General features: G+C 45.9%; 1 protein-coding gene across 4 annotated transcripts in view; it reads left to right on the top strand.

Annotated features, from left to right (window-relative positions):
• SNTG1 (syntrophin gamma 1) overlaps nt 1-26,313 on the top strand; it is a 1,064,578-nt gene that overhangs the window by 909,618 nt on the left and 128,647 nt on the right. For all 4 annotated transcript variants that reach the window (XM_075353282.1, XM_075353284.1, XM_075353281.1 and 1 more), the window contains one exon: nt 1,547-1,676. In XM_075353282.1, coding sequence (XP_075209397.1) covers nt 1,547-1,676 — 130 coding nt within the window. The remainder of the gene's footprint in view (nt 1-1,546; nt 1,677-26,313) is intronic.

Raw genomic sequence — 26,313 nt, 5'->3', positions numbered from 1 at the left:
ACTCTCCTTCTTAGTCAAATAACCCTTACACAGCCTGGAGGTGTGTTTGGGGTCATTGTCCTGTTGAAAAATAAATGATGGTCCAACTAAATGCAAACCGGATGGAATAGCATGCCACTGCAAGATGCTGTGGTAGGCATGCTAGTTCTGTATGCCTTCAATTTTTAATAAATCCCCAACAGTGTCACCAGCAAAGCACCCTCACTCCATCACACCTCCTCCTCCATGCTTTACAGTGGGAACCATCCATGTAGAGTCCATCTGTTCACCTTTTCTACAAAGACACGGTGGTTGGATCCAAAGATCTCAAATTTGGACTCATCAGACCAAAGCACAGATTTCCACTGGTCTAATGTCCATTCCTCGTGTTCTTTAGCCCAAACAAGTCTCTTCTGCTTGTTGCCTGTCCTTAGCAGTGGTTTCCTAGCAGCTATTTTACCATAAAGGCCTGCTGCACAAAGTCTCCTTTTAATAGTTGTTCTAGAGATGAGAAGGTGTGTCCAAACTTTTGATCTGTACTGTGCGTGTATATATATATATATATATATATATATTTATTTATACTCATAAACAGAGAGACAGTTACTTATTTATACATATAAACAGAGAGACAGTTACTATCTTGGGCATCGCCGGAATATATGGAATAGTAGTGCATTTTTATTACAGTAATAGCAAATCATAAGTTGTTTTCGGAATTATACAGATTTTTCTTCTTGATGTTGCATCCATTTCAATGATAATATATCATTATTATCATTATACAATGTATACAATCCTAAAACGTGAAATTGCAACACTAGGAAAGAAAAATCTTGGATTTATGAAAGTCACAAGATCGATAGACAAGTTAATGATATACAAGAGATGATGAAAAACATTATAGCAAGAATGTAAAAACATCTTGAATTATTCAATTTGAGCAGTACACACAGAAACACATGCAGTTACACATTTTGGTATCAAGATCTGACGCTAACTGCTCCCTCTACAGTTTTTGACCAATGATGTCCCAGATATTCTCAATGGGTGGCAAATCTGGAGATGCTTCAGGCCATACTAGCACGTTTAGGCTGCACATGCTGCTCATAGTAGTGCGAACAACATGTGGCCTAGCATTGTCATGTTGAAAATGTATCCTAGGACAATTTGTAGAAATGGGTCCATGACCAAATCAAAATAATACTGAGCTGGTAGTGTGTATTCTGTATACAGATATATATGCATAGACATTGGTAAATATGTATATAGACTATTGCATACAGACTACAGCTCAATAATAGAAAAGATTACTTTGCTAGATTTGTTAACATTAATTTTGAAGTTTTGCAGAAACACCAGCATTAATTAATAATACATTATGTATATGTTAAATTTTACAGGTCCTCCTTAGATGATTTCTTGGAATATCTGTAATTTTGTAAATTTATTCTATGCCCACTTTTTCACTTGACATCTCTTTTTAATGAATTGTTTGTGCTGGCACACCTACTGTATGCTATCTAGTAAACAATAGTTAAGATTTAAATAATTGCTGTATTTACAGGCAGAATGCATTTCAAATCACAGCGGTAGATGGTGTTTGCAGTGGAATAATACAGTGCTTATCAGCGGATGACTGCATTGAGTGGTTACAATCTATATCTACTAATATTTCCAATCTTACAAAGCACAATGTAAGTAAAAATGTTCTTTTGACTCACTTAAAAGGTTTTGCCTCTAATCCTTTTGTTGTGGCCGCCGGAGAGACACCACCTTAGTTTATCTTCGGATAAGCAAAGATTGGAGCATCTCATGAGAAATGAACATAACACTATAACTAAATCAACTATAAAACATTCATGAAAAGTGAGATTTTGCCCGGGGTTTTATTTGTATTTCCACCATCAAGATTTAGATACATTGCATTATTCCTATGTAACTCTGGTTCAATGGACCAAGAAGCTGCATGCTTCCTGAATACCAACAGCTATGGAAATCAATCAATGCTAATAGGTAAACATAGTAAATGGAGCATAATCAAAATAATGCAATTTAGATTGAATATAAAATCAATGAGTTATTAACCCCTTCACGACCGGCCGATTTTTCGCTTTCCGTTTTTTTTTTCGCCATTCTTTTTCTGAGAGACGTAACTTTTTTATTTTTCAGTCAATATGGTCATGTGAGGGCTCATTTTTTGCGGAACGAGCTGTACTTTTAAATGAAACCATCAGTTTTACCATATTGTGTACTAGAAAATGGCAAAAAAATTCCAAATGCTGAAAAATTGCAAAAAAAGTGCGATAGCACTATGATTTTTTAGATATTTTATTCACTGTGTTATTTATATGGTAAAACTGATGTGTGGGTGTGATGCCTCAGGTCAGTGCGAGTTCGTAGACACCAAACATGTATAGGTTTACTTTTATATAAGGGGTTAAAAAAAATCGGAAGTTTGTCCGAAAAAAGTGGCGCACGTTTTACGCCATATTCCGTGACCCGTAGCGTTCTCATTTTTCGGGATCTTAGGCTCAATGACGGCTTATTTTTTGCGTCTCGAGCTGACGTTTTTAACGGTACTATTTTTGCGCAGATGCTACGTTTTGATCGCCTCTTATTGCATTTTGCGCAAAAGTTGTGGCGACAAAAAAACGTCGTTTTGGCGTTTGGAATTTTTTTGCCGCTACGCCGTTTACTGATCAGATTAATTGATTTTATATTTTGATAGATCGGGCGTTTCTGAACGCGGTGATACCAAATGTGTGTATATTTTTTATTTTTTTAACCCTTTAATTTTCAATGGGGCGAATGGGGGGTGATTTGAACTTTTAGGTTTTTTTATTTTTTTTTAAAACTTATTTTTTTACTTTTTTTTTTTATTTTACTAGTCCCCCTAGGGGGCTATTGCGATCAGCATTCCGATCGCTCTGCAGTATCTGCTGATCACAGCTGGAAGGCTGTAAACAGCAGATACGCTGTCTTTCTCTTTTGCTGTGCCCCGGGCACAGCGAAAGTGAAACCAATTCATGTGTAGTACAGGAGTCATCACATGACCCTGTGCTACCATGACAACTATCGGGAGTCACGTGATCGCGTCACGTGACTTCCGGTTTCGGCGGTAAGTAAAACTTTACCGCGATCGCGCTTATAATGGCGCTGTCATGTATTGACAGCGCCATATAAGGGGTTAATCGGCACGAGCAGATAACGATTCTGCTCGTGCCTAGCAGGCACACATCTCAGCTGTGAAAATCAGCTGAGATGTGTGCCGATCGCGGCATGCTGCCGCCGGAGGACCGCGGGCAGTAAGATTATGTCATTTAGGACGTAATTTTACGGCCCGCGGTCGTTAAGGGGTTAAAGTAAAAAACTGCATTACCTTGTATGAAGGTTTCTTAATTTTATATAATCAAAAAACGAAAATATCCAGCGGTAATCAAAATTCCAAATGGCACAAGATTTACCTTTTCTTAAAGTACGTTCTATTGTGTTCATACCTCCACCAATGTATTTTTATTTCCTAACATGAACTGATAACTGTTTTTTAAATATCGACATTAATGAAAGGTAAACTTTATGCAATCTGGAATTTGGATTACCGCTGGATATTTTTGTTTTTTTATTGAATTCACTGGGTGTTACTTCCACTCCTTCCATGTGGAATTCTCCATTATCATGAAGCTGGCACTTTGCCTCAGTTTTTTTCTTTTTTTATTTTATATAGCTTAAAGAATTTAGTTTTTATAAAAGCAAACTGTTTATATTGGCCTTTAAATTGTTACTGCAAAGTGTCTAATGATTATTTGTACATGCAGCGTCTAGAATGAAATATATTGTAGAATATGCATGCATTATATAAATATTACTAATATTATTAGATTTTTTTATGTAATTGGAGGATTAGGTACAGGGAAATGTTTTCTGTAGAGATGAGAAGATCAGGCAAAATTGAAAATTGCATCTCTTCTCAGATTTTCCCAGGAAATTTGATTTATGGAAAAGTTATCCTCTGCAAATTTATTATCCTTTATTATGTTCTTGGGTCTATTCAGACTCCTCTCTTTAGAACCAATGCATAATAAATAGTGTTGAGTGAGTAGTTAGCTATTTGTACTCACTATGCTGTTAGCGAGTACTGAGTGTCCACTACTCGCATATTCGTTATGAGTAGTAGGCGCAATGTAAGTCAATGGGAAATTCTTGTTAAGTAATGAGTAAACTGAAAGCCATACTATTCGCTACTCACACGAAAAGTACGGCTTTCAGGTTACTCGCTACGTAGTGAGTATTTTCCATTGATTTACATTGTGCCCTCGTAATCAATATGCAAGTACCGGACAGTACTCGCTAACAGCATAGCGAGTACGAATAGTTAACTACTCACTCAATACTAATAATAAAGTTAATATGTAAAAAATATGTAAAATAAAATCCTTTTACCCACCTCACCAATCACCTCAATGACCCCTATGCTCATCATGTCGCCTGTCCTGTCCTGGTTGCATTTTCTGACCCCGCAATTTGAGCTGAAATGCCAGGGCCTCTCTCATTGAGCTCAGACTTTCAACTCGGACAAGGTCTGGGAAGTTTCTGCACAAACATACAAAATGTCACAACGTCATGCCATCACAATGTGCACCACCATGACCTTTGCGCACACCTGCAAAGAAACTGTCCCCTGAGGAAGTCATTTGCACGAAACACGTGTTGGGACTTCTCCCCATGTGTCCCCGCATGTGCCCTTACTTACTCTGGTAAGCCCCACTCTGGTTTTTGCGCTGTGGTGATGTTACATGTAATTGCTGGCTTAATATTTATTGACATTTACTTTTGTGATCCTGTCCTGTATATTATCCTTCTGGAAGTCAGCTGGCTATCCTGAATGTTTTCACTTGATGACCCAGCGCTCACCACTGTGGGGAATTAAGTGTACTACCTATATCATTGTATGTACCTTTGCAACATGCGGCTTCACATGGGGATTTAATCGCCTCTCTCTGTCTTAACCTGCTCTTAAAACACTTATTGTCTATACCCCTGTTATACTTCGTGTCTGACCAATTAAAAATAATAATAAAAAAAAATGTGCACTAGCGCTGTTGATTGGTGACTATGTGATTATGGGGTATAGTGTTCATTAGGCAAATTTAAAGGCTTCTGTCTCCGTTTTCATAAAGAACTTTCTTTGTCTGCATGAGAACCATAAGTCCTGGCTTAGTGTCAGAGGTCTGGGGTTTTCACTACAAAGGGCAAGAATCAGAACAGGTGATGGTGAGTGGAGGGGCTGTAGAGGTGAGTATAGGGATTTTGAAAAAAACTTTTATTGGCTTATTTTGGTTCATAAAAATGGATGCTAATGAATTCGCATAAAACTAAATAACCAAAAATCCACATCTTGGTGATTTTTTCAAATATGAGTAGATTTTAAATACACAATTTGAAATTTTTCCAGATCCACTCATCTCTAATATTTATGTATATAATTTTTTAATTTAAAGATTAAATTTTTCTCATGCCATGTGATAAATATAATTTGAAATTAAAATGTATTTGAGTATGGGAAATTTGTCAAATTATTGGAATCTATGCTCCTGGAAATTATATACGATATGAAGGAGCCTCTTCCTTTCAAAGTTGTGACATTTGTAATAGAGGAAAGGAGGAAGGAAAAAAAGAGGGGAAGAAATAGAATAGAAATGAGGCAATGGTCTTATATGCAATTTGTTTGCAAACACTATAAAATGGAACAAAACAAAAAGGTAAAAAATATAAAAAGAAAAGGAATGAAAAGAGAAATGAAAATATATTTTTACTCTGTTAAGTAATATGTTGGATTAAGAATTATATTTCTATGTGTTTCATTTAGGTGGTTTTTTTTTATTTACTTTTTTGTATTCTTTAAGTATGTGGAAAAAATTTGTTTGAAAAAGGAAACTTTTGCATCACTTAGGACATTCTATGCTAACTTGAGAGTCCTCAAGCTTTTTGTTACTTATAGATATTTCACTTATGTGTTTTTTTTCTTTTCTATCTTTCAAGTATGTGCCAAAATGTTAATAAAAACTATTTTTAAATAAAGAGACTTTGGCATCACTAATAACCAGTCCATCACTGAAAGACATCAGTATTTAATAAGTTTTACCTTTTAATGGCTAAATAGATATTGATGCTACACATTTATGGCATACTATCTACGGGATGGTAAAAAGATTTGTTTTTATTTTTACCGAATAGAGGATACAAAGGTGCAGTGCACTTTTTGGTATATAATTGGCATTTAACAAGTATAAAATACTGTGGACTCTCAATTTTTATTTTCTGTCTGCTAGATAAGTTCAAAAGAGAGGAAGGTACATGGTTTTCATGTGTACAGTAGTGGCAACAGATATAAACTTCGTTGTGAACGTTTCTGAGTGTGTTCAGTATATTATTGAAGATTTCAATGAAGAGAAAAGTCTGAATAGCTGTAGTAGAAAACTAAGGGAATGTGATATATTACTATGCAGAACTTTCAGGCAGTTGGAAGAAATACTGCAACATAAGCATGCTTTTAAAAATAAATATTAATGGTTATTTTTATCAGTTAACAAAATTCAAAGTGTATGAGCAAAGGCAAAATCTAAATCAAACCAATATTTAGAGTGGCTCACCTTTGCCTTCAAAACACCATAAAAAAAGAAAGGGAGGAGGCAAACCAAGGACCAGCTCGAGCATCACACTGAATTAAAGGTACAGGAACAGCACCATGGATTTTATCTTTATTGTTTATAAGGGCAAGGCCAGTACAAGAATACAAGAATGTTTTGACTTCATGGACAACCATGCTAATGTTGTTTTCACGCCTTCATGACCGAGGATGTAGCGGTACTTCCTAATTCATGAAGGGGTTATCACTGCTGGCTGCTGCAGTGAGCCAGCAGCGATACCCGCACATGTCTGTTTATTTATACAGCAGATATGTGTTCCTCACAGGTGCAGGTAGATCTGTGATCCACCTATGTCTATTAACCCCTTAAATTGTGCTGTCAAAATGTGACAGTGCAATTCAAATGCCCACATTGGGTAACGCGCATTTACCCACCACCATCGGAGGCCCCATGAGTGATCACAGGGAGCTGATAGTTGCCATGGTAGCACAGGGTCATGTGATGCCTCCTGTCACTATCATTACTCACTTCCTGTTATAGCAGAGAGCTGGTTGTAAGAGGAGAACAGCATTTCAGTTGATCTGAGCTGTGCAGCTCTGATCAGGAGATATGAACAAGCAATCAGACTGCTGACTCTTGTAGTCCCCTAGGAGGACTAGTAAAATTAAAAAAAAAAAAAGTTTTAAAAATTAAAAAAATTAAAAAAATGAAAGTTCAAATCACCTCCCCATTTACCTCATTGAAAATTAAAGGGCTAGAAAAAATATACACACATTTGGTATCGCCAGGTTCAGAAATGCCCGATCTATCAAAATATAAAATCAACTAATTTGATTGGTAAATGACGTAGCGGCAAAAAAAATCCAAACACGAAAGATACAGGTTTTTTTGCGCAAGATGCAATAACAGGCAATCAAAACGTAGCATCTCTGCAAAAATTGTAACATTAAAAATGTCAGCAGGAGATGCAAAACATAAGCCATCACTGAGCCACATATCCCAAAAAATGAGAACTCTACGGGTGAAAATGGCACAAAAAGTCCTCCACTTTGTTTGGACAAACTTCTGATTTTTTTTAATCCTTAGATAAAGTAAACCTGTAAATGTTTGGTGTCTACGAACTTGTACCAACCTGAAGCATCACACCAACACATCAGTTTTACTATATAATGAACAAGGTGAATAAAAGATCCCAAAACCCATCATGTATCACAATTTTTTGCAATTTTTCTCTAAATTTGTGGTATATCTTATAATTTGGTGCGTCTTATAAAATGAAAAATACAGTACATAAATTCTTTGTAATATTCAGGTAAGTTCAAATTCACTAGAATATAGTCACTCATCACTACTGTTTACAGTTGTGGTCAAATTAACCAACTCTATTCGCAATTTTAGACATTTTGTTTGTGCATTTTGAAAAAAATGAAAACATTTAGTGTATTCAATCAATTAAAGAATCCCTTGGGGGCCTGTATTTAGAATTTCTATGTATGCATATAGGTTATACAATGGCATCATTATGTGACATTTAACTGATTCTATTATACCATAGTTAACCTTTATGAACACAAACATAAAATGCCATTTGCCAAAATGTGTTAGAGAACATTGTGCCTTAGGAACTGTATCTACTTTATATACATTTATACTCCAGTTATAGGCAAGAGATTTGAGGAGCTTTTGTGACGTGACGGCTGTGCTAGGAAATATAACTAAAGAAACTCAGGGATCAATCTACAATTCCATTGTTTCCTTAACATTTTAATTTACTGTGGACCTTTCTGGCTGTCATAAAATGAGGATGTACTCACTTTATAATGGCAATATGATGTGCAGGATCAATCAGCGCTTAACTCAAATGCATTCAAGATAATTCATGATCAGATGCTGCTAAATTATTATTACATATTGACTTTTTTTTCCCGGACCACCACTACAGTCAAAATAGGTTGGTTCATTCTTAATACGTTTTTCTATGCAGACTGTTTCTAGATTAGCAGAAGAGGTAGGATAATAAAAGCTCAATTGTATGGCTGAAGGCATAGATAAAGCAAAATTGCAATGAACTACACACACACGATGCCCTATATACATCTCCACTAAACATCTTGGAGACTAGAGTAGTCTATTACAATTTTTAGTCAATTAAGTCATTCATTTCTAATATGTACACCCAAGAGGTTTTTAAAAATAAAAGCTTTAAAATTTGATAGATGATACATTTCATTGAAAAAACTAATTAGCAACTAATTAATCTATTGATTTTGTAGCTCGTTATAACAGTGATTCATTAATATGAATGATTGAATGTATTCGCCACTATTCGATATCCAATGGATAAAGGGGTATTCGAGGTATTCAGTTTCCGACGGCTAATATGGTATTCGCTCCGATACTTTCATTTTCATTTCTGGACTTCCTGGCGCCTTTTTCCAGCCAATGAACACATCTGACGTTGCTTTCCCTCACAGTAACGCTGCAGCCATCTTTGTTCTGGTGTTACTATGATTGGCTTGGCCGCACAGTGTCATAGGGACTATATAAGCCAGCGGCCATTTTGGTCAGTCGGTCTCTCCCTCTCTCTTTCTTACTCATCAATCACCGGCGTGGTGCTGCACGGCTGTCACGCTGTGGTGGTTTCTCTAGCTTTTGAAAATGCCGGCTGCACATTATTCCATCTCGTATTCCCTGCTTCCCCCGCCCAACGGCGCCTATCATTGATTGCAGTCAGACACGCCCCCACGCTGAGTGACAGCTGTCTTACTGCAACCATGCACAGCCGCCAGTGAGCGGGTCTATATCGTGTAGTAAAATAAATACATAAATACTTTAAAACAACGATGTGTGTTCCCCCCCAAAATGATACCCAGCCAAGGTAAGCACACAGCAGTGGGCTGGTATTCTCAGGTTGGGGAGGGCGAGAGCCATGGTTACGGCCCCCCTCTCGCAGCCGAGAATATCAACCCGCTGTTGCCCGAGATTGTCACATCCATTAGATGCGACAGCTCCGGCGTGTAACTGGCCCTTCCCGATTGCCGTGATGCGGTGGCAATCAGGGTAATAAGGAGTTAATAGCAACCCATAGCTGCCACTAAGTCCAAGATTAGTAATGTCAGGGTCAAAGACACACCATCACTAATCTGTAAGTAAAGTAAATAAACACAACACCGAAAAATCCTTTATTTGACATAAAGCACCAAAAAGCCCCTCTGTCACTACTTTATCAACTCCCTCAAATATCCAGGTCCGGCGTAATCCAAACTGATTCAGCGACGTCTGTGAGCAAGTGCTCAATGCAGCCTCATTCCATGAACAATGCTGCAGGGGTAACTCCAGGTCATTTCTCATGGTCGGTGATGTCAACACATCGCCGCTCGCGAGAACTTCAGTGCTGCCGTAAAGCACAACTCAGAGTGATGTCACTGACCGGCAGTGACCCTGCGAGAACTCAGATCCAAGCTCCCACAGGGTCAATGCTCCATCACATATACTGTTGGGGGGGGGAAATACATCACAAATAAAAGCTGGAATACCATCTATCTTTCTATCTATCCCTCTATCCATTATCTATATATCTATCTGTCTATTCCTCTATCTATCCCTCTATCTATCTATTCATCTATCCATCTATCTATCAATCTATCTATCCATTATCTATCTATCCATCTATCTATCCCTCTATCTATCCATTACCTATCTATCCATCTATCTATCCATCCATCTATCTATCCATCTATCTATACATCTATCTATCCATTATCTATCTATCCATCTATCTATATATCTATCTATCCATCTATCCCTCTATCCACACCTCTATCTATCTATCTATTTATTTATCTATCTATGTATATATCTATCCCTCTATCTATCCATTATCTATCTATCCATCTATTCAATTCAATTCAATTCAAATATGCTTAATTGGCAGGACCAAAATACAATTAGTATTGCCAAAGCAAGAGAAATACCTTAAGTGTGGTGGGAGGGGATCAGGGTTATGGGGAGTTGGGGGCACAATTTCGGCTCTGAAAGTCCTTTTAGGGGCCTTATGTTCCTCTCAGCTTATGACAAGTGGAGACATATTGGGCGGCGATCTCCACCATTGATTCTTCTTCCCCCCATAGGGTGCGGAGTTTCCTCTCCTTGTCCATGAATGGAAAGTCCGGGGTATGAGTGGTAAATTTCTGGAAGTGGGAGGCCCTCACTACTGAGTATTTGTCACAGTGCAGTAGGAAATGTGCCTCGTCCTCTAGTGCCTACTGCTGGCAGTGCTGGCATAGTCTGTTCTCCCGCGGCTTGTATGTCTGTCGGTGCCACCCTGTTTCCACCTCTAGGCTGTGGGCACTCAGTCGGTACAGGCTTAGGGTCTGTCTGTCTTTGGGGTGGCGTAACCTTTCCAGGTATGGGGCAAGAGTGTAGTCCCTCCGCAGTGACCGGTAGATGGTGAGTTTCTGTGAGTTCTCTAATTCACTCTTCCAATCCTCTATGTATTGCATCTTGCAGCTCTCTGAGATCTCTTTTATTTGGGCTTTTGTAAGGGTGTGTTGCTGACTTTGGCTGTACTGGCTGCCAGGGTTCCTGGCTTGCTCTGGGCTCCGGCTCAGCAAGGCTTTATGATGGTAAGAGCTGGGGTTGCTGTTCTGTATGTGCGCCTGGTGTGATAGCGACCTCTTGTGTATAATGAGTCATAAGGGGAATCGGCCCAGTTCTGCCCAACAGGCTATGTTTGAGGTGCTGTGATGAACTTGGAGAAGATATTTACAGAACTCCATGTGGAAGACTTCGGTTGGGCTGGAATCCCACTTTGTGTGGTCTGGATAGGTCGCTGGGCCCCATACCTCACTGCCATACAGCAGTATAGGGGTGATGACGCTGTCAAATATCTTGAGCCAGACTCTCACAGGTGGTTTGAGGTGGTACGGTTGTCTTCTGATGGCGTAGAAGTTTCTGCACGCTTTTCCTTTCAGTGCTTCTGCTGCTTGTTTGAGGCTCTCGTTATTGCTTAGCTCCAGACCAAGGAAGGTATAGTGTCATGCTGTACTCTAAGATGTACAATAGCAAGACAGCGCAATAATGTGGGACTGAGAGAATTCCTGAAACTATCTAAGAGAGTAGTTAGCTGGTAAACCACTAGGGGGCGTAAAAGTGGAGGAAATGTATGAGCAGGGAATTCCCTAGCAGAGGTAATACTAGTCAAGTCCACCAGATGGCAGTAGAATCATCAGAAAGCCGTGTCACAACATGAGGTCTTGTAAATACACAAGGGCAAAGTCTAAACGTATCAGAGGGAAGCCAATAGTCAGTAGCCGGGAAATCAGAGCCTAGAAGCGAGGGGGAGTGGGAAGACAAGACAGAATAAAGGTAAACAGATAAGGAACAAACAGGGAGACAGCGGGAGAGACACTGATGGAAAGGTCAGGAGGGGGCAGGGCAGACAACAGGTCACTCAAGAGCAGAACACAGCAGAGCCAGAAATATCATTGGCAAAGTCCAAGAGAAACAGTGCCCTAATAAAGCAGCCTGACCTCTAGAATGAGGCAGGAAGGATTAACTCCTAACTAGAGTTGAGCGCGGTTCGAGGTTCTCCAGTTCGCGGTTCGAGTGATTTTGGGGGCTGTTCTAGATCGAACTAGAACTCGAGCTTCTTGCTAAAGTTCGATAGTTCTAGTTACATTCGAGAACGGTTCTAGCAGCAAAAAGCAGGGCTTTTTACAGCTACAGTGTGCAGGAGCCATTGCTGGCAGCCTGCCAGAAGCTGGTAACCAAGATAAACATCGGGTATCCAAGCAAAGCGCTTTGGTTAGTAACCCGATATTTATCCTAGTTACGTGCAGGAAGCCCACACTTCCCGGCTCAGCTCACTCCGCCCCCTCCTGCATGCGGCATGTACACACACACACACACACACACTCACACTCACCTGTCCCCAGCCAAGCAGTCCATGATACTGACGTCCACAGCGCCACATGACCCCGCTAGGCTCCACCCACGTCGCTCTCCGCCGCCAGCACACATGACTCCGCCCACCTGGCACTCTGCACACATCGTCCCGCTAGGCTCCGCCCACCTGGTACTCTGCACACAACCTCCCGCTAGGCTCCACCCACCTGGCACTCTGCACACATTACCCCGTTAGGCTCCACCCACCTGGCACTCTGCACACATCGTCCCACTAAGCTCCGCCCACCTGGCACTCTGCACACATCGTCCCCGCTAGGCTCCGCCCACCTGTCACTCTGCACACATCGTCCCGCTAGGCTCCGCCCACCTGGCACTCTGCACACATCGTCCCGCTAGGCTCCACCCACCTGGCACTCTGCACACATCATCCCGCTCGGCTTACCTGCGGTGATGAAGTCCCGACCTCAGCGCTGTCACTGTCCTCCATGGCCGCCGCTTGTCACATCACCTTCTCTCGCTTCCGACCCGAGACTGACTAGCGGTGACGTCACGGGCCTCTCACGATACTTGGCTGTGAAGGTCATTGAACTCAGTGACAGGTACTGTCAGCAGTGCAGGAGATCAGCGCAGGTAATGTACCTCGCTGACAGCAGCACTTGTCATCCCCTGCAGTGACCTGGGCTGACCCATTGATGTTAGCTCAGGTCACTGCACTGCTCTCCCAGCCAATGGGCAACATCCTGCTCTTCATTGACTGGGACAGTGTGGATCGTCATGGCAACCCCTTGGATTACACCAGACCTGGATTTGTTTTTCTTTCTAATAAATTGGTTGAAGAGGGAATGTATTGGGGAGTGTTTTTTCAAATAAAAATGTGTTTGTCGTCTATTTTTTTTATTACTGACTGGGTTGGTGATGTCGGGTATCTGATAGACGCCTGACCTCACCAACCCCAGGGCTTGATGCCAGGTGACATTACACATCTGGTATTAACCCCATATATTACCCCGTTTGCCAGCGCACCAGGGCGTGGGATGAGCTGGGGCGAAGCACCAGGATTGGCACATCTAATGGATGCGCCACTTCTGGGGCGGCTGCGGCCTGCTATTTTTAGGCTGGGAAGAGTCCAATAACCATGGACCTCCCTAGTCTGAGAATATCAGACCCCAGCTGTCTGCTTTACCTTGGCTGGTGATCCAATTTTGGGGGGATCTCTACGTGTTTTTTTTTTTTAATTATTTATTTAATTTAAAATAACAGCGTGGGGTGCCCTCAGTTTTGGATTACCAGCCAAGGTGAGGTTCCCGGTTCGAGGTTCTCCAGTTCGCGGTTCGAGTGATTTTTGGGGGTGTTCTAGATAGAACTAGAACTCGAGCTTTTTGATAAAGCTCGATAGTTCTAAATACGTTCGAGAACGGTTCTAGCAGCAAAAAGCAGGGCTTTTTACAGCTACAGTGTGCAGGAGCCATCGCTGGCAGCCTGCCAGAAGCTAATAACCAAGATAAACATCGGGTATCCAAGCAAAGCGCTTTGGTTAGTAACCCGATGTTTATCCTAGTTACATGCAGGAAGCCCACACTTCCCCGCTCAGCTCAATCCGCCCCCTTCTGCATGCGGCATGTACACATACATACATACACACACACACACACACACACACACGTCCCCAGCCATGCAGTCCACGACACTGACGTCCTCCTGTCACTCTGCACACATGGTCCCGCTCGGCTTACCTGCGGTGATGAAGTCCCGACCTCAGCGCTGTCACTGTCCTCCATGGCCGCCGCTTGTCACATCACCTTCTCTCGCTTCCGACCCGAGACTGACTAGCGGTGACGTCACGGGCCTCTCGCGATACTTGGTTGTGAAGGCGACGGTCATTGAACTCAGTGACAGGTGCTGTCGGCAGTGCAGGAGATCAGCGCAGGTAATGTACCTCGCTGACAGCAGCACTTGTCATGCCCTGCAGTGACTTGGGCTGACTCATTGATGTTAGCTCAGGTCACTGCACTGCTCTCCCAGCCAATGGGGAACATCCTGCTCTTCATTGACTGGGACAGTGTGGATCGTCATCGCAACCCCTTGGATTACACCAGACCTGGATTTGTTTTTCTTTCTAATAAATTGGTTAAAGAGGGAATGTATTGGGGAGTATTTTTTCAAATAAAAATGTGTTTGTCGTCTATTTGTTTTTATTACTGACTGGGTTGGTGATGTCGGGTATCTGATAGACGCCTGACCTCACCAACCCCAGGGCTTGATGCCAGGTGACATTACACATCTGGTATTAACCCCATATATTACCCCATTTGCCACCGCACCAGGGCGCATGATGAGCTGGGGCGAAGCACCAGGATTGGCACATCTAATGGATGCGCCACTTCTGGGGCGGCTGTGGCCTGCTATTTTTAGGCTGGGGAGAGTCCAATAACCATGGACCTCCCTAGTCTGAGAATATCAGACCACAGCTGTCTGCTTTACCTTGGCTGGTGATCCAATTTTGGGGGGACCCCTACGTGTTTTTTTTATTTTTAATTATTTATTTAATTTAAAATAACAGCGTGGGGTGCCCTCAGTTTTGGATTACCAGCCAAGGTGAGGTTGCCAGCTGTGGTCTGCAGGCTGCAGCCGTCTGCTTTACCCTAGCTGGCTACAAAAATAGGGGGAACACTACGTCATTTTTTTTAAAAAATTTTTTGACTAAATACAAAGCTAAGCACCCCTTAGTGCCACATGAAAGGCACCAAAGGGTGCAAAATTACAAAATGCAGGAGAGTGGGACATTATGTGTCTTTCTGCCATTATAATGACAGAAAAGAATGATATGAAGTGCACAAGCACAAGAAGATCACCAGAGCGCTCTACGCTGTGAAAAGCAGTAGAAAATGGCACTGGAGTGAACATGTGACCGCCTCATGTAGGATGAAGCTATGGATCCTGGGTAAATTTATGCATTTACCCTCCTTCAGTTTTTTTGCAGTACACAAAAAAAAGGAAGGCACACGGATGATAAACAGATGACATACGGACCGTCTGCGGAACGGAAACGGATGCCACACGTATGCACCCGTGAAAAAAACGGACTGTTTTTTGCAGACCGCAAAAATGGATCGGTCATGTTAATGTAGCCTTATTCTGATCTGCCGTTTATAAACAGCAGGCAGAAATAAGTGAATAACGCCCCCCCGGCGTCAGAAAATCTCCGGGGTTTCAGGGCTAGCTGAGACCCTGGAGATCATGATTCAGGACGTTTTTTCCGGTCCCCGCTCACGTGATCACAGGTATACACTGTACACCGATGATCACGTTACAGTAAATGACAGCGCCGGTAAAAAATTTATTTATCTCCCATCTGGCATGAACAAACATGATAAATCTCCTCTCCAGTCCCCTCCGGTCCCCCGGTGTCGCCAAAGTGCCCCCCCTGATGCCGTCCCAGAAATCCAAGATGGCCGCGCGCACAGCAGCGCGCCGGCCGCATTCACCCTACTCCTCTGATTTCTGTCGCATGTGCCATGACACATGCAACAGAAAACTCCTCCCCAGGCCCTGCTAGGTCACCCCCTATAACCCCACCGGTGTTCCCCGGTGTCCCACGGTACCTGTGCAGTGTTGATCCCCCCACGGCCCTCTCCTTCACAATAGACACTGCCGCATGCACAGAGCGGCTGTCAGCTCAGCTTCCTGTGTTCAGACACAGTGAGTTGTGGTTATGCATCTGTAAGCTAAATGGGCGGCATGGTGGCTCAGTGGTTAGCACTGCAGTCTTGCAGCGCTGAGGTCCTGGGTTCAATTCTCACCAAGGACACCATCTGCAAGGAGTTTGTATGTTCTCCCCGTGTTTGCGTGGGTTTCCTCCGGCTACTCCAGTTTCCTCCCACACTATAAAGACATACAGCGCTATGGAATTAATAACGCTATATAAATGAATAAATTATTATTATTACTGCAATGCTGTTAGGGCCAGGTGGACGGGCAGACCCAGGAGGTGGATCCACTGGGCTGAACACCTCACCGAGGGCAAGGTGCCCGGTAGCCGGAGCACTACGAGTAGCAGGACAGTCCATTCAGAGGAGTGGAGTGAAGAAGTCCCTGGGACCACGGGGTCTCTGAAGGTAGTCCGGGTGACGGAGCTCAGGTTCAGAGGCCGAGATGACGTCAGGCAGAGTCCGGAACCAACGGAGCGAGAAGATGGGTCACCACAGGGATCGGAGATGGTATGAACTGACGGGATGGCAGACAGTCACCGTTCGGGGTTCGGGTATCGTCAGGACCGGTTGGCGAGGCAGGAGCGGCTCTACGAGAGAGATAGGTAAGTATACCACAAGACACAAGGAGACCTGACTCCTAGCTTAGCAAACACGAAGAACAGGCCCCGCCCACTTGGAAAGGATCCCCCTATATACCCTGTACCTGATTCTTCAATATCCTGTTGGAGGACACTGGCCCTTTAAGAGAGGGTCAATGACCGCGCGCGCGCCCTAATGCGCATGCGTGAGGCCCGGGTGCCAGAAGCCAGAGCAGGGAGCGGTGCACAGGAGGCAGGAGTGCCGGGCTGGAGCAGAGTTGCCGACGGGCGCCGGGAGCGGGGACCGGGCTGCCTGGGGACCGCAGGTGATGGGGCATGGAAGCTGTGGAGCGGGGGACGCCTGGCAGGGGAGCCGGAGAGAGCGTGGCAGGGGAGCGTGACAGGGGAGCCAGGGAGCGTGACAGTACCCCCTCCCCCACGCCCCCCTCCCCGCAACCGGGACAGGAAGGCACCTATCAGGGGAGTACCCACATTCTCCCGGGGTTCCCAGGACCTATCCTTAGGACCATACCCTGCCCAGTCCACCAGGAAGAACTGTCGGCCCCGTAAGGTTTTCATGGCTATGATATCCCTTACCGCATAGATGTCATCATCAGCAATAGGAGGAGGAGCAGAACTGGCAGCAGCGGAGAAGGGACCAAGAACAACCGGCTTGAGCAGGGAGACGTGGAAGGAGTTGGGTATTCTCATCGTGGCCGGGAGCTGCAGCTTGTAGGAGACCTCATTTATTTTGCTGAGGACTTTAAACGGCCCGATGTAGCGAGGACCCAGCTTGTATGATGGAAGCTGCAATCGGACGTACTTGGAAGCAAGCCAGACCAGATCTCCTGGAGAGAAACACGGAGGATCCAGCCGCCTCTTGTCTGCATGTCTCTTCATCCGCAGAGAAGCACGTCCAAGAGACGTCTTGACAGAGTCCCAAATTGTTGTAAAGTCACGGACTACAGCATCAGCAGCAGGGACATCCGAGGAAGAGGATACAGGTAATGGGACGGAAGGCTGAAGTCCGTAAATGACATGGAAGGGAGAGCTGGATGAGGACTCACTGACGTGGTGGTTATGGGAGAATTCAGCCCAAGGAAGAAGCGTGGACCAGTCGTCGTGATGGGCGTTAACGTAGTGACGTAAGAAGGAAGTCAGGATCTGATTGACTCGTTCCACTTGGCCATTCGACTGAGGATGGTAGGCTGAAGAAAAGTCCAGAGTCACTCCCAGATGTTTGCAGAGAGCCCTCCAGAAGCGGGAGGTAAACTGAGTTCCTCTGTCGGACACAATGTGTGAGGGAAAGCCATGCAACCGGAAGATGTGCTGTATGTAGGCGTCAGCGAGTTCCTGGGCTGAGGGCAGTCCAGCCATAGGGACGAAATGAGCCATTTTGGAGAACCGGTCCACCACGACCCATATGACTGTGTGTCCGGCGGACAAGGGCAAGTCTGTAATAAAGTCCATTGCAATGTGTTGCCACGGAACGGAGGGAATAGGCAGAGGCAGAAGGCACACCATATGGCAGGTGTTTGGGCGTCTTGTCCTGGCACAAGAGGAGCAGGCTGAGACAAAAGATGCGACGTCCGTGCGAAGGGATGGCCACCAGTAGTGACGTACAATTGTACTCCATGTTTTCTTCTGACCAGCATGGCCGGCTATTTTCGAGGCATGGCCCCAGTGCAACACTTTTTGCCTATCAGTCTCAGAGACATAGGTCTTCCCGGGCGGTATCTGGGACAGAGTGACAGGGGCCACCGGAATGATTTTACTAGGGCAGATGATGGGCTGGGATGTCTCCTCCTCCTGTTCCATGGGCATGAATGACCTGGACAAGGCATCTTCTCGCACATTCTTGTCCGCGGGTCGAAAATGGAGCTGAAAATCGAACCTGGCAAAGAACAAGGACCACCTGGCTTGCCGTGGGTTCAGTCGCTGAGCGGACCGCAGGTATTCCAGGTTCTTGTGGTCCGTGTAAATGATCATGGGGTACACTGCTCCCTCCAGAAGGTAGCGCCACTCCTCCAGAGCCAGTTTGACTGCTAATAGCTCTCGGTCACCGATGGTGTAGTTGCGTTCAGGCGCTGAGAAGCTCTTGGAGTAGAAACCGCAAGTAACCATCTTCCCGGAGAAGGACTTCTGCATGAGCACTGCTCCGGCTCCCGAGGAGGAGGCATCCACCTCCAAGGTGAACTGTCGGTTTAACTCAGGACGGTGGAGCACAGGAGAGGAAGCAAATGCCTGTTTCAGGGAGCCAAATGCGGCGTCGGCCGCAGGTGACCAGTCCTTTGGATTAGCCCCCTTCTTGGTCAAGGCGGAGAGAGGCGCAGTCAGGGCAGAGAAGTGAGGGATAAACTGACGGTAATAGTTTGCAAATCCAAGAAACCGTTGAATTGCCTTCAGTCCGGAAGGAGGGGGCCAGTTGAGAACGGAAGAGACCTTCTCTGGATCCATCTGCAGACCGGTATCGGAGATTATGTAACCCAGGAAGGGAAGAGAAGACTGCTCGAAGACACACTTCTCGTACTTGGCGTACAGACGATTCTCTCTCAGTCTTTGTAGTACCAGCTGCACGTTCTCTCTGTGGGTCTGGAGGTCCGGAGAGAAGACCAGGATATCATCAAGATACACCACCACACAGACATAGAGAAGGTCCCGGATCACATCGTTCACCAATTCTTGAAAGACTGCTGGTGCGTTACACAGGCCGAAGGGCATCACACAGTATTCATAGTGCCCATCGCGAGTATTGAATGCGGTCTTCCATTCGTCCCCAGAGCGGATGCGGACCAGGTTGTAGGCACCCCGAAGATCCAACTTGGTAAACACACGAGCTCCTCTAAGCCGATCAAACAATTCGGGGATGAGCGGCAGGGGGAATTTATTTTTCACGGTGATTTGGTTCAATCGCCGGTAGTCAATGCATGGGCGCAGGTCGCCCTCTTTCTTCTTAACGAAGAAGAAGCCTGCTCCAGCAGGAGAGGAAGATCTCCGAATGAATCCCCTTGCCAGGTTCTCCGTGATGTAGGCAGACATGGCCCTTGTTTCAGCAGGGGACAGAAGATATATCCGTCCTCGAGGTGGTGTAGTTCCCGGGAGTAGGTCGATGGCACAGTCGTAAGGACGATGTGGCGGCAGTACCTCTGACTCCTTTTTATCAAAGACGTCCGCGAAGGACCAATAGGCCGAGGGCAGTCCCGGTAGGGACTCCGGAACCGGAGGTCGTCGGATGGGCTGTATGGTCTTCAGGCAGTTCTCGTGGCAAGAGGAGCCCCATCGGGTGATTTCACCAGTACGCCAGCTGACTGACGGTTCGTGTGTCCGTAACCAGGGGAGTCCCAGCAGGATTTGATGAGACATGTGTGGGAGGATGTAGAGAGCGATGTTCTCGGTGTGCAGAGCACCGATACGTAGTTCCACCGGCTTGGTGATCCACGACATGGTGTCAGAGAGGGGTCTCCCATCTACAGAGGCAATCACAAGGGGTTTGTCGAGTGGAGTAACAGGCACCTGGTACTTGTCCACCGTGGCCTGCTGGATGAAATTGCCTGCTGCCCCGGAATCGAGGTACGCCTCGGCTGTGAACCGCGTCTCTCCCGTTGTCACTTGAACAGTCCACGTAACCGGGTCTGAGAGAGTCCCAGCACCTAGGGTGGCCTCTGCTACCAACCCTAGGCTTTGGAGTTTCCCGGCCTCTCTGGACAGGAACGTAGCAGGTGTGTGCCCTCTCCGCAGTAGAAGCAGAGACCCTTAGCGAGCCGTTCTGCTCGGTGTTGGTCGGACTGCTTCAGACGATCAATCTGCATGGGTTCGTGGACAGAGACGCCAGACGATGCCGACTGAGGTACAACGGTCTTCTGTGGAGGAGAGGAATGCCGTATTGGACGTCTCTCGCGGGACACCTCTTTGGATCGTTCCTGGAATCTGAGGTCCACGCGGGTGGCTAGTGCAATTAGGGCATCCAGTGTGGAAGGAACATCGCGGCCTGCCAGCTCGTCCTTAATACGACTGGAGAGTCCTTCCCAGAAGGCGGCGGTAAGAGCTTCATTGTTCCACCCCAATTCTGAGGCCAAGGTGCGAAAGCGGATGGCATACTGCCCCACCGTCATGGTCCCCTGACGTAGCCTGAGGAGTGATGAGGTGGATGCGGCGGCACGTCCGGGTTCGTCAAAGGTGGTTCTAAATGCCTGCAGGAAGTCCTGGATGTTAGTGGTTACAGGGTCCTCCTTTTCCCACAAGGGGTTCATCCAGGCCAGTGCCTCACCCTCTAGATGGGACATCACAAACGCCACCTTGGCTTGGTCAAAGGCAAACAGGTGCAGAAGCAGCTTAAAGTGGAGGGAGCACTGGTTTAAGGATCCTCTACAGGTCTTGGGATCTCCGGCATAACGGGGTGGAGAGGCCAAGCGGAGTTTAGAAGCTTCCGAGGTAGCCACCACGGGAACCGTGTCCGTGAACTGTGCAGTAGTAGCCTGAGATGCCAGGGACGTGGCAGTTGCTTGCAGCGTGTTCAGGCGGGTATCCACCGAGGACATGAAGGCCAGCATGCGGGACTGGGTCTCGCGCTGTCGTACGAGTTCCTGCTGCAAGGTGCCCAGCTGGGTCGCTAGTGCTTGGGCGGGATCCATGGCCTGTTCTTACTGTTAGGGCCAGGTGGACGGGCAGACCCAGGAGGTGGATCCTCTGGGCTGAACACCTCACCGAGGGCAAGGTGCCCGGTAGCCGGAGCACTACGGGTAGCAGGACAGTCCGTTCAGAGGAGTGGAGTGAAGAAGTCCCTGGGACCACGGGGTCTCTGAAGGTAGTCCGGGTGACAGAGCTCAGGTTCAGAGGCCGAGATGACGTCAGGCAGAGTCCGGAACCAATGGAGCGAGAAGATGGGTCACAACAGGGATCGGAGATGGTATGAACTGACGGGATGGCAGACAGTCACCGTTCGGGGTTCGGGTATCGTCAGGACCGGTTGGCAAGGCAGGAGCGGCTCTACGAGAGAGATAGGTAAGTATATCACAAGACACAAGGAGACCTGACTCCTGACTTGGCAAACACGAAGAACAGGCCCCGCCCACTTGGAAAGGATCCCCCTATATACCCTGTACCTGATTCTTCAATATCCTGTTGGAGGACACTGGCCCTTTAAGAGAGGGTCAATGACCGCGCGCGCGCCCTAATGCCCATGCGCAAGGACCGGGTGCCAGAAGCCAGAGCAGGGAGCGGTGCACAGGAGGCAGGAGTGCCTGGCTGGAGCAGAGTTGCCGACGGGCGCCGGGAGCGGGGACCGGGCTGCCTGGGGACCGCAGGTGATGGGGCATGGAGGCTGTGGAGCGGGGGACGCCTGGCAGAGGAGCCGAGGAGCATGGCAGGGGAGCCGGGGAGCGTGGCAGGGGAGCCGGAGAGCGTGGCAGGGGAGCCGGGGAGCGTGACAGGGGAGCCGGGGAGCGTGACAGGGGAGCCGGGGAGCTTGACAAATGCCCTGCTCATGAGGTAAGGAACATAATTGATCAGGAGAGCTATATACTACATTTCCAAATGGAGGGATTTGCTTTTATAGTTTCCCTGCTGAACGACTACCAAACATGAGAGTCCGTTATACGCCACAAGAAAACACATCTAAATAGCGAGCTCCGTTGTTAAGTATTCATTTAGCTGGATAACTGGACTTAAAGGGGTATTCCCTCTCCAAGATCCTATCCCCAATATATAGTAGGTGGAATAGCAATAATATCAGCAAATACCAATATTTGGAAATGTAGAATAGTTCTCCTGATTAGGCATGCCCTTACCTCATGAGCAGGGCATTGGAGCTTTGGTAGCAACCATTACGACATGGACTCTGCTGCTGTGGACCCGGGGAGAGTGAGTGCAGATTCATTGCACCCACACTCCTCACATGAAGAGTCTACACTCCTAGAAAATGGGGGATACGTTCCCTGAGTGTCTCCCCCCATATTCTAGACGGTCCAGAGTCGTCGTGGGACCCCTTTATTTTTTTTCTTACAATAAATTGGTGAAAGATGAAATGTTTTGGGAACTGTTTTTTTAAATAAATTTCTTTTGTCGATTTTTTTTTGTTAGTACTGACAGTTTATGATGTTGGGTATCTAATAGACGCCATGACATCACAAACTGCTGGGCTTGATCTCAGGTGACTTTACTGCTAGTATCAACCCGATTTATTACCCCGTTTGCCACTGCACCAGGGCACGGGATGAGCTGGGGTGAAGCGACAGGATTGGTGCATCTAGTGGATGTGCCACGTCTGGGGTGCCTGCGGCCTGCTATTTTTAGGCTGTGAAGGCCCAATATCTATGGACCTTCCCACCCTGAGAATACCAGACCACAGCTGTCCGCTTTACCTTGGCTGGTGATCCAATTTGGGGGGGACCCTACTTTTTTTGTGTAATTATTATTTATAAAATAATTATAAAAAAAGAGCCTGGGGGGACCTCCACATTGGATCCCCAACCACGGTAAAGCTGCCAGCTGTGGTTTTCAGGCTACAGCCGTCTGCTTTACCCCAGCTGGCTATCAAAAATGGGGGGACCCAACGTCATTTTTTTTAACTATTTTTTAAATAGAAAAAAGGTATTCAAGGAAGAAGAAAAAAAGCCACGGTATAAAGGGCGCTGCTCACAAGGGAGATAGGAGATAAATAGTGAAGATTTATTTGAGCTACAACGCGTTTCAGATGCTACCTGAGGAAGGGGGAAACTATTATTGTTTTATTGTATCCCTGAAACGCGTTGTAGCTCAAATAAATCTTCACTATTTATCTCCTATCTCCCTTGTGAGCAGCGCCCTTTATACCGCGGCTTTTTTTCTTCTTTCTTGAATACCTTATCTCTCCTTTGGGAGTCCACGGGGAGCCGCAGCTCCAGCCTTAGGAGATCTAATTATATTGACTTCAACATCAGATTAGCCTGGCTCTGTGGGAACGGAATTCCTCTTATCTGATCCAGGAGTGAGACGCTGACTCTAACAGGAGGATTGCAGGAGCTCTGAGCACCAGCAGCAGTGAAATCTAAGGCTGCTGTGTGATCATCCTCAGCAGGATCTGTGTCGACCAGCCAAGGGGTAACCTGGATCTCTCTGTCAGTGCTAACAGACAGTGTTGTACCTGTAGTACAACACTCATAGGTGAGTGGAATTGTTTCATTATTCACCACATAAAGTTTACTCTTACACACAGGAGCGCCCTCTTCTTTCTTTTTTCTTAAATAGAAAAAATTAATGGGCTTCCCTGTATTTTGATTGCCAACCAAGGTAACGGCAGGCAGATGTGGGTGGCAACATATAGCTGTCTGCTTTATCTGCGCTGAGAATCAAAAATACCGCGGAGCGCTACGTCATTTTGTTTAAAGATTTATTTTTACAGCACTGTGATGTCCAGCAATCAAAATACAGGGATGCCCATTTTATTTTTAGTTATTTAAATAAATAATTAAAAAAAATATATATGGGCTCCCGCTGCATTTTTTGTATTGCTAGCTAAGGGTAATCCAAGCAGCTACTGGCTGCTAACCCCCACTGCTTGGTGTTACCTTCACTGGCAATGGAAAATCCAGGGAAGCATTTTTTATTTTTTTTGCCAAAAAACTACAAAAAAAGGACGTGAGCTTCGCCATATTTTTGTATGCTAGCCAGGTATAGCAGGCAGGTGCTGGAAGAGTTGGATACAGCGCCAGAAAATGGCGCTTCTATGAAAGACAAGGATAGCAATAAAAAGTATAAAATATTAATAAAAAAACCTCTTATCAGCGCTGGTTAATTGGGGATTTTTTATTTTAAAAAATCTCAATTAAAATTCAGTCCTGGATGGAGTATGCTGAGCCTTGTAGTTCTGCAGCTGCTGTCTGCTCTTCTCCATACAGACAGACAGCAGCTGCAGAACTACAAGGCTCAGCATACTCCATCCAGGACTGTATGCAGAAGTTTTTTGCCCCCTGAAAAAATTATGTGGGCTTCACCATATTTTTGTATGCTAGCCAGGTACAGCAGGCAGGTACGGCTGCCCCCAACCCCCAGTTGCCTATTTGTACCCGGCTGGGAACCAAAAATAAAGGGAAGCCTTTTTTTTATTTCATGAATTTCATGAAATAATTAAAAAACAAATGACGTGGGCTTCGCCCCATTTTTGTGTCCAGCCAGGTACAACTAGGCAGCTGGGGATTGGAATCCGCAGCACAGGTTAGCCCGAGGTTTCTGGGCACCTCTGCTGCGAATTGCAGTCCGCAGCCACCCCAGAAAATGGCGCTCTCATAGAAGCGCCATCATCTGGCGCTGTATCCAACTCTTCCAACAGCCCTGGAGCCGGGTGGCTTGTTGGGTAATCATGAGTTAATACTGGCTTTGTTTTACTAGCCAGTATTAAGCCAGAGATTCTTAATGTCAGGCACATTTGACCCGGCCATTAAGAATCTCCAATAAAGGGTTAAAAAAAAACCCACACAGAGAAAAAATACTTTAATAGAAATAAATACACAGACACATTAGAGACTCCATCCTTATTACCCCCTGTCAGCCCTCCACGATCCATGGTCTTCTGTCTTTCTCGTTCAACAAATGCAGCTCTGCTCCATCACTGCTGCATGGGGGAAGACCCTGCATCCCGTGCAGCCTTCACTCCGTGAAGGCTGCACGGGAAGCAGCGTGCAGCCTTCACTCCGTGAGAGATCAGTGCTGCTGGCTGTCAGTGGTAACAGCGATAACGCTGACAGACGCGTTACTATAGCAACGGTGCTCCCGGAGCCGCGGTTAGCGGTGACGTCACCGCTAACTGCGTTGCTATGGCAATGGTGATCTCCGTTAATGACCGGCTGTGTCAGCCGGTCCCTAACGGAACGGGGAGTCGACCGTGTGCTAGAGCATGTCGCCGATACACGGCGATACACAAATGTGCACCGTGTACCGGAGAGTGCAATGACAGGTCCTACATGACGCGTCATAGTCATGTGACCAGTCTGTAGCCAATGAGATAATAGCCACGTGACTGGTCACATGGCTATTTTGACGTCACGATAGGTCCTGCATCACTGCTTGCAGTGCTGGTTACTGGGAGAATTCAGCGATCATCGGATGGAATAGCGGCAGGAGACAGAGTGCAGATGGGATCGCGGGGACCGATAAGTGTTATGGCAATGTTTATTAACTGTATGTGTACATTTATAATGCGTTTTTATGTGTTTGTGATTGCCTCCCATTATTTCCTATTGGTTCCAGTTCGGTTCGCCGAACCGAACTCGAACGGGACCTCCGTTCGACGAACCGAACTCGAGCCGAACCACGGCTGGTTCGCTCATCTCTACTCCTAACCTGACCTGCATCAGAAGTGAAACTAAAAAAAGGCTCAGCTCCAGCTGAGCCAGGAGTCAATCATGACAGTACCCCCTGCTCAAGGGGGGCCACCGGACCCCCAGGTTTCCCAGGAAACCTTCTATGAAAGGCACGAGTAAGTCGGTCAGCATGGACAGATCGTGCCGGAACCCA

Source organism: Anomaloglossus baeobatrachus, chromosome 6 (genome assembly GCF_048569485.1).
Source record: "Anomaloglossus baeobatrachus isolate aAnoBae1 chromosome 6, aAnoBae1.hap1, whole genome shotgun sequence".
In the NCBI taxonomy this organism is placed as follows: Eukaryota; Metazoa; Chordata; class Amphibia; order Anura; family Aromobatidae; genus Anomaloglossus; species Anomaloglossus baeobatrachus.
The sequence above is the reverse complement of the archived record's forward strand: the minus strand, read 5'-3'. Positions and strand labels throughout refer to the sequence as shown.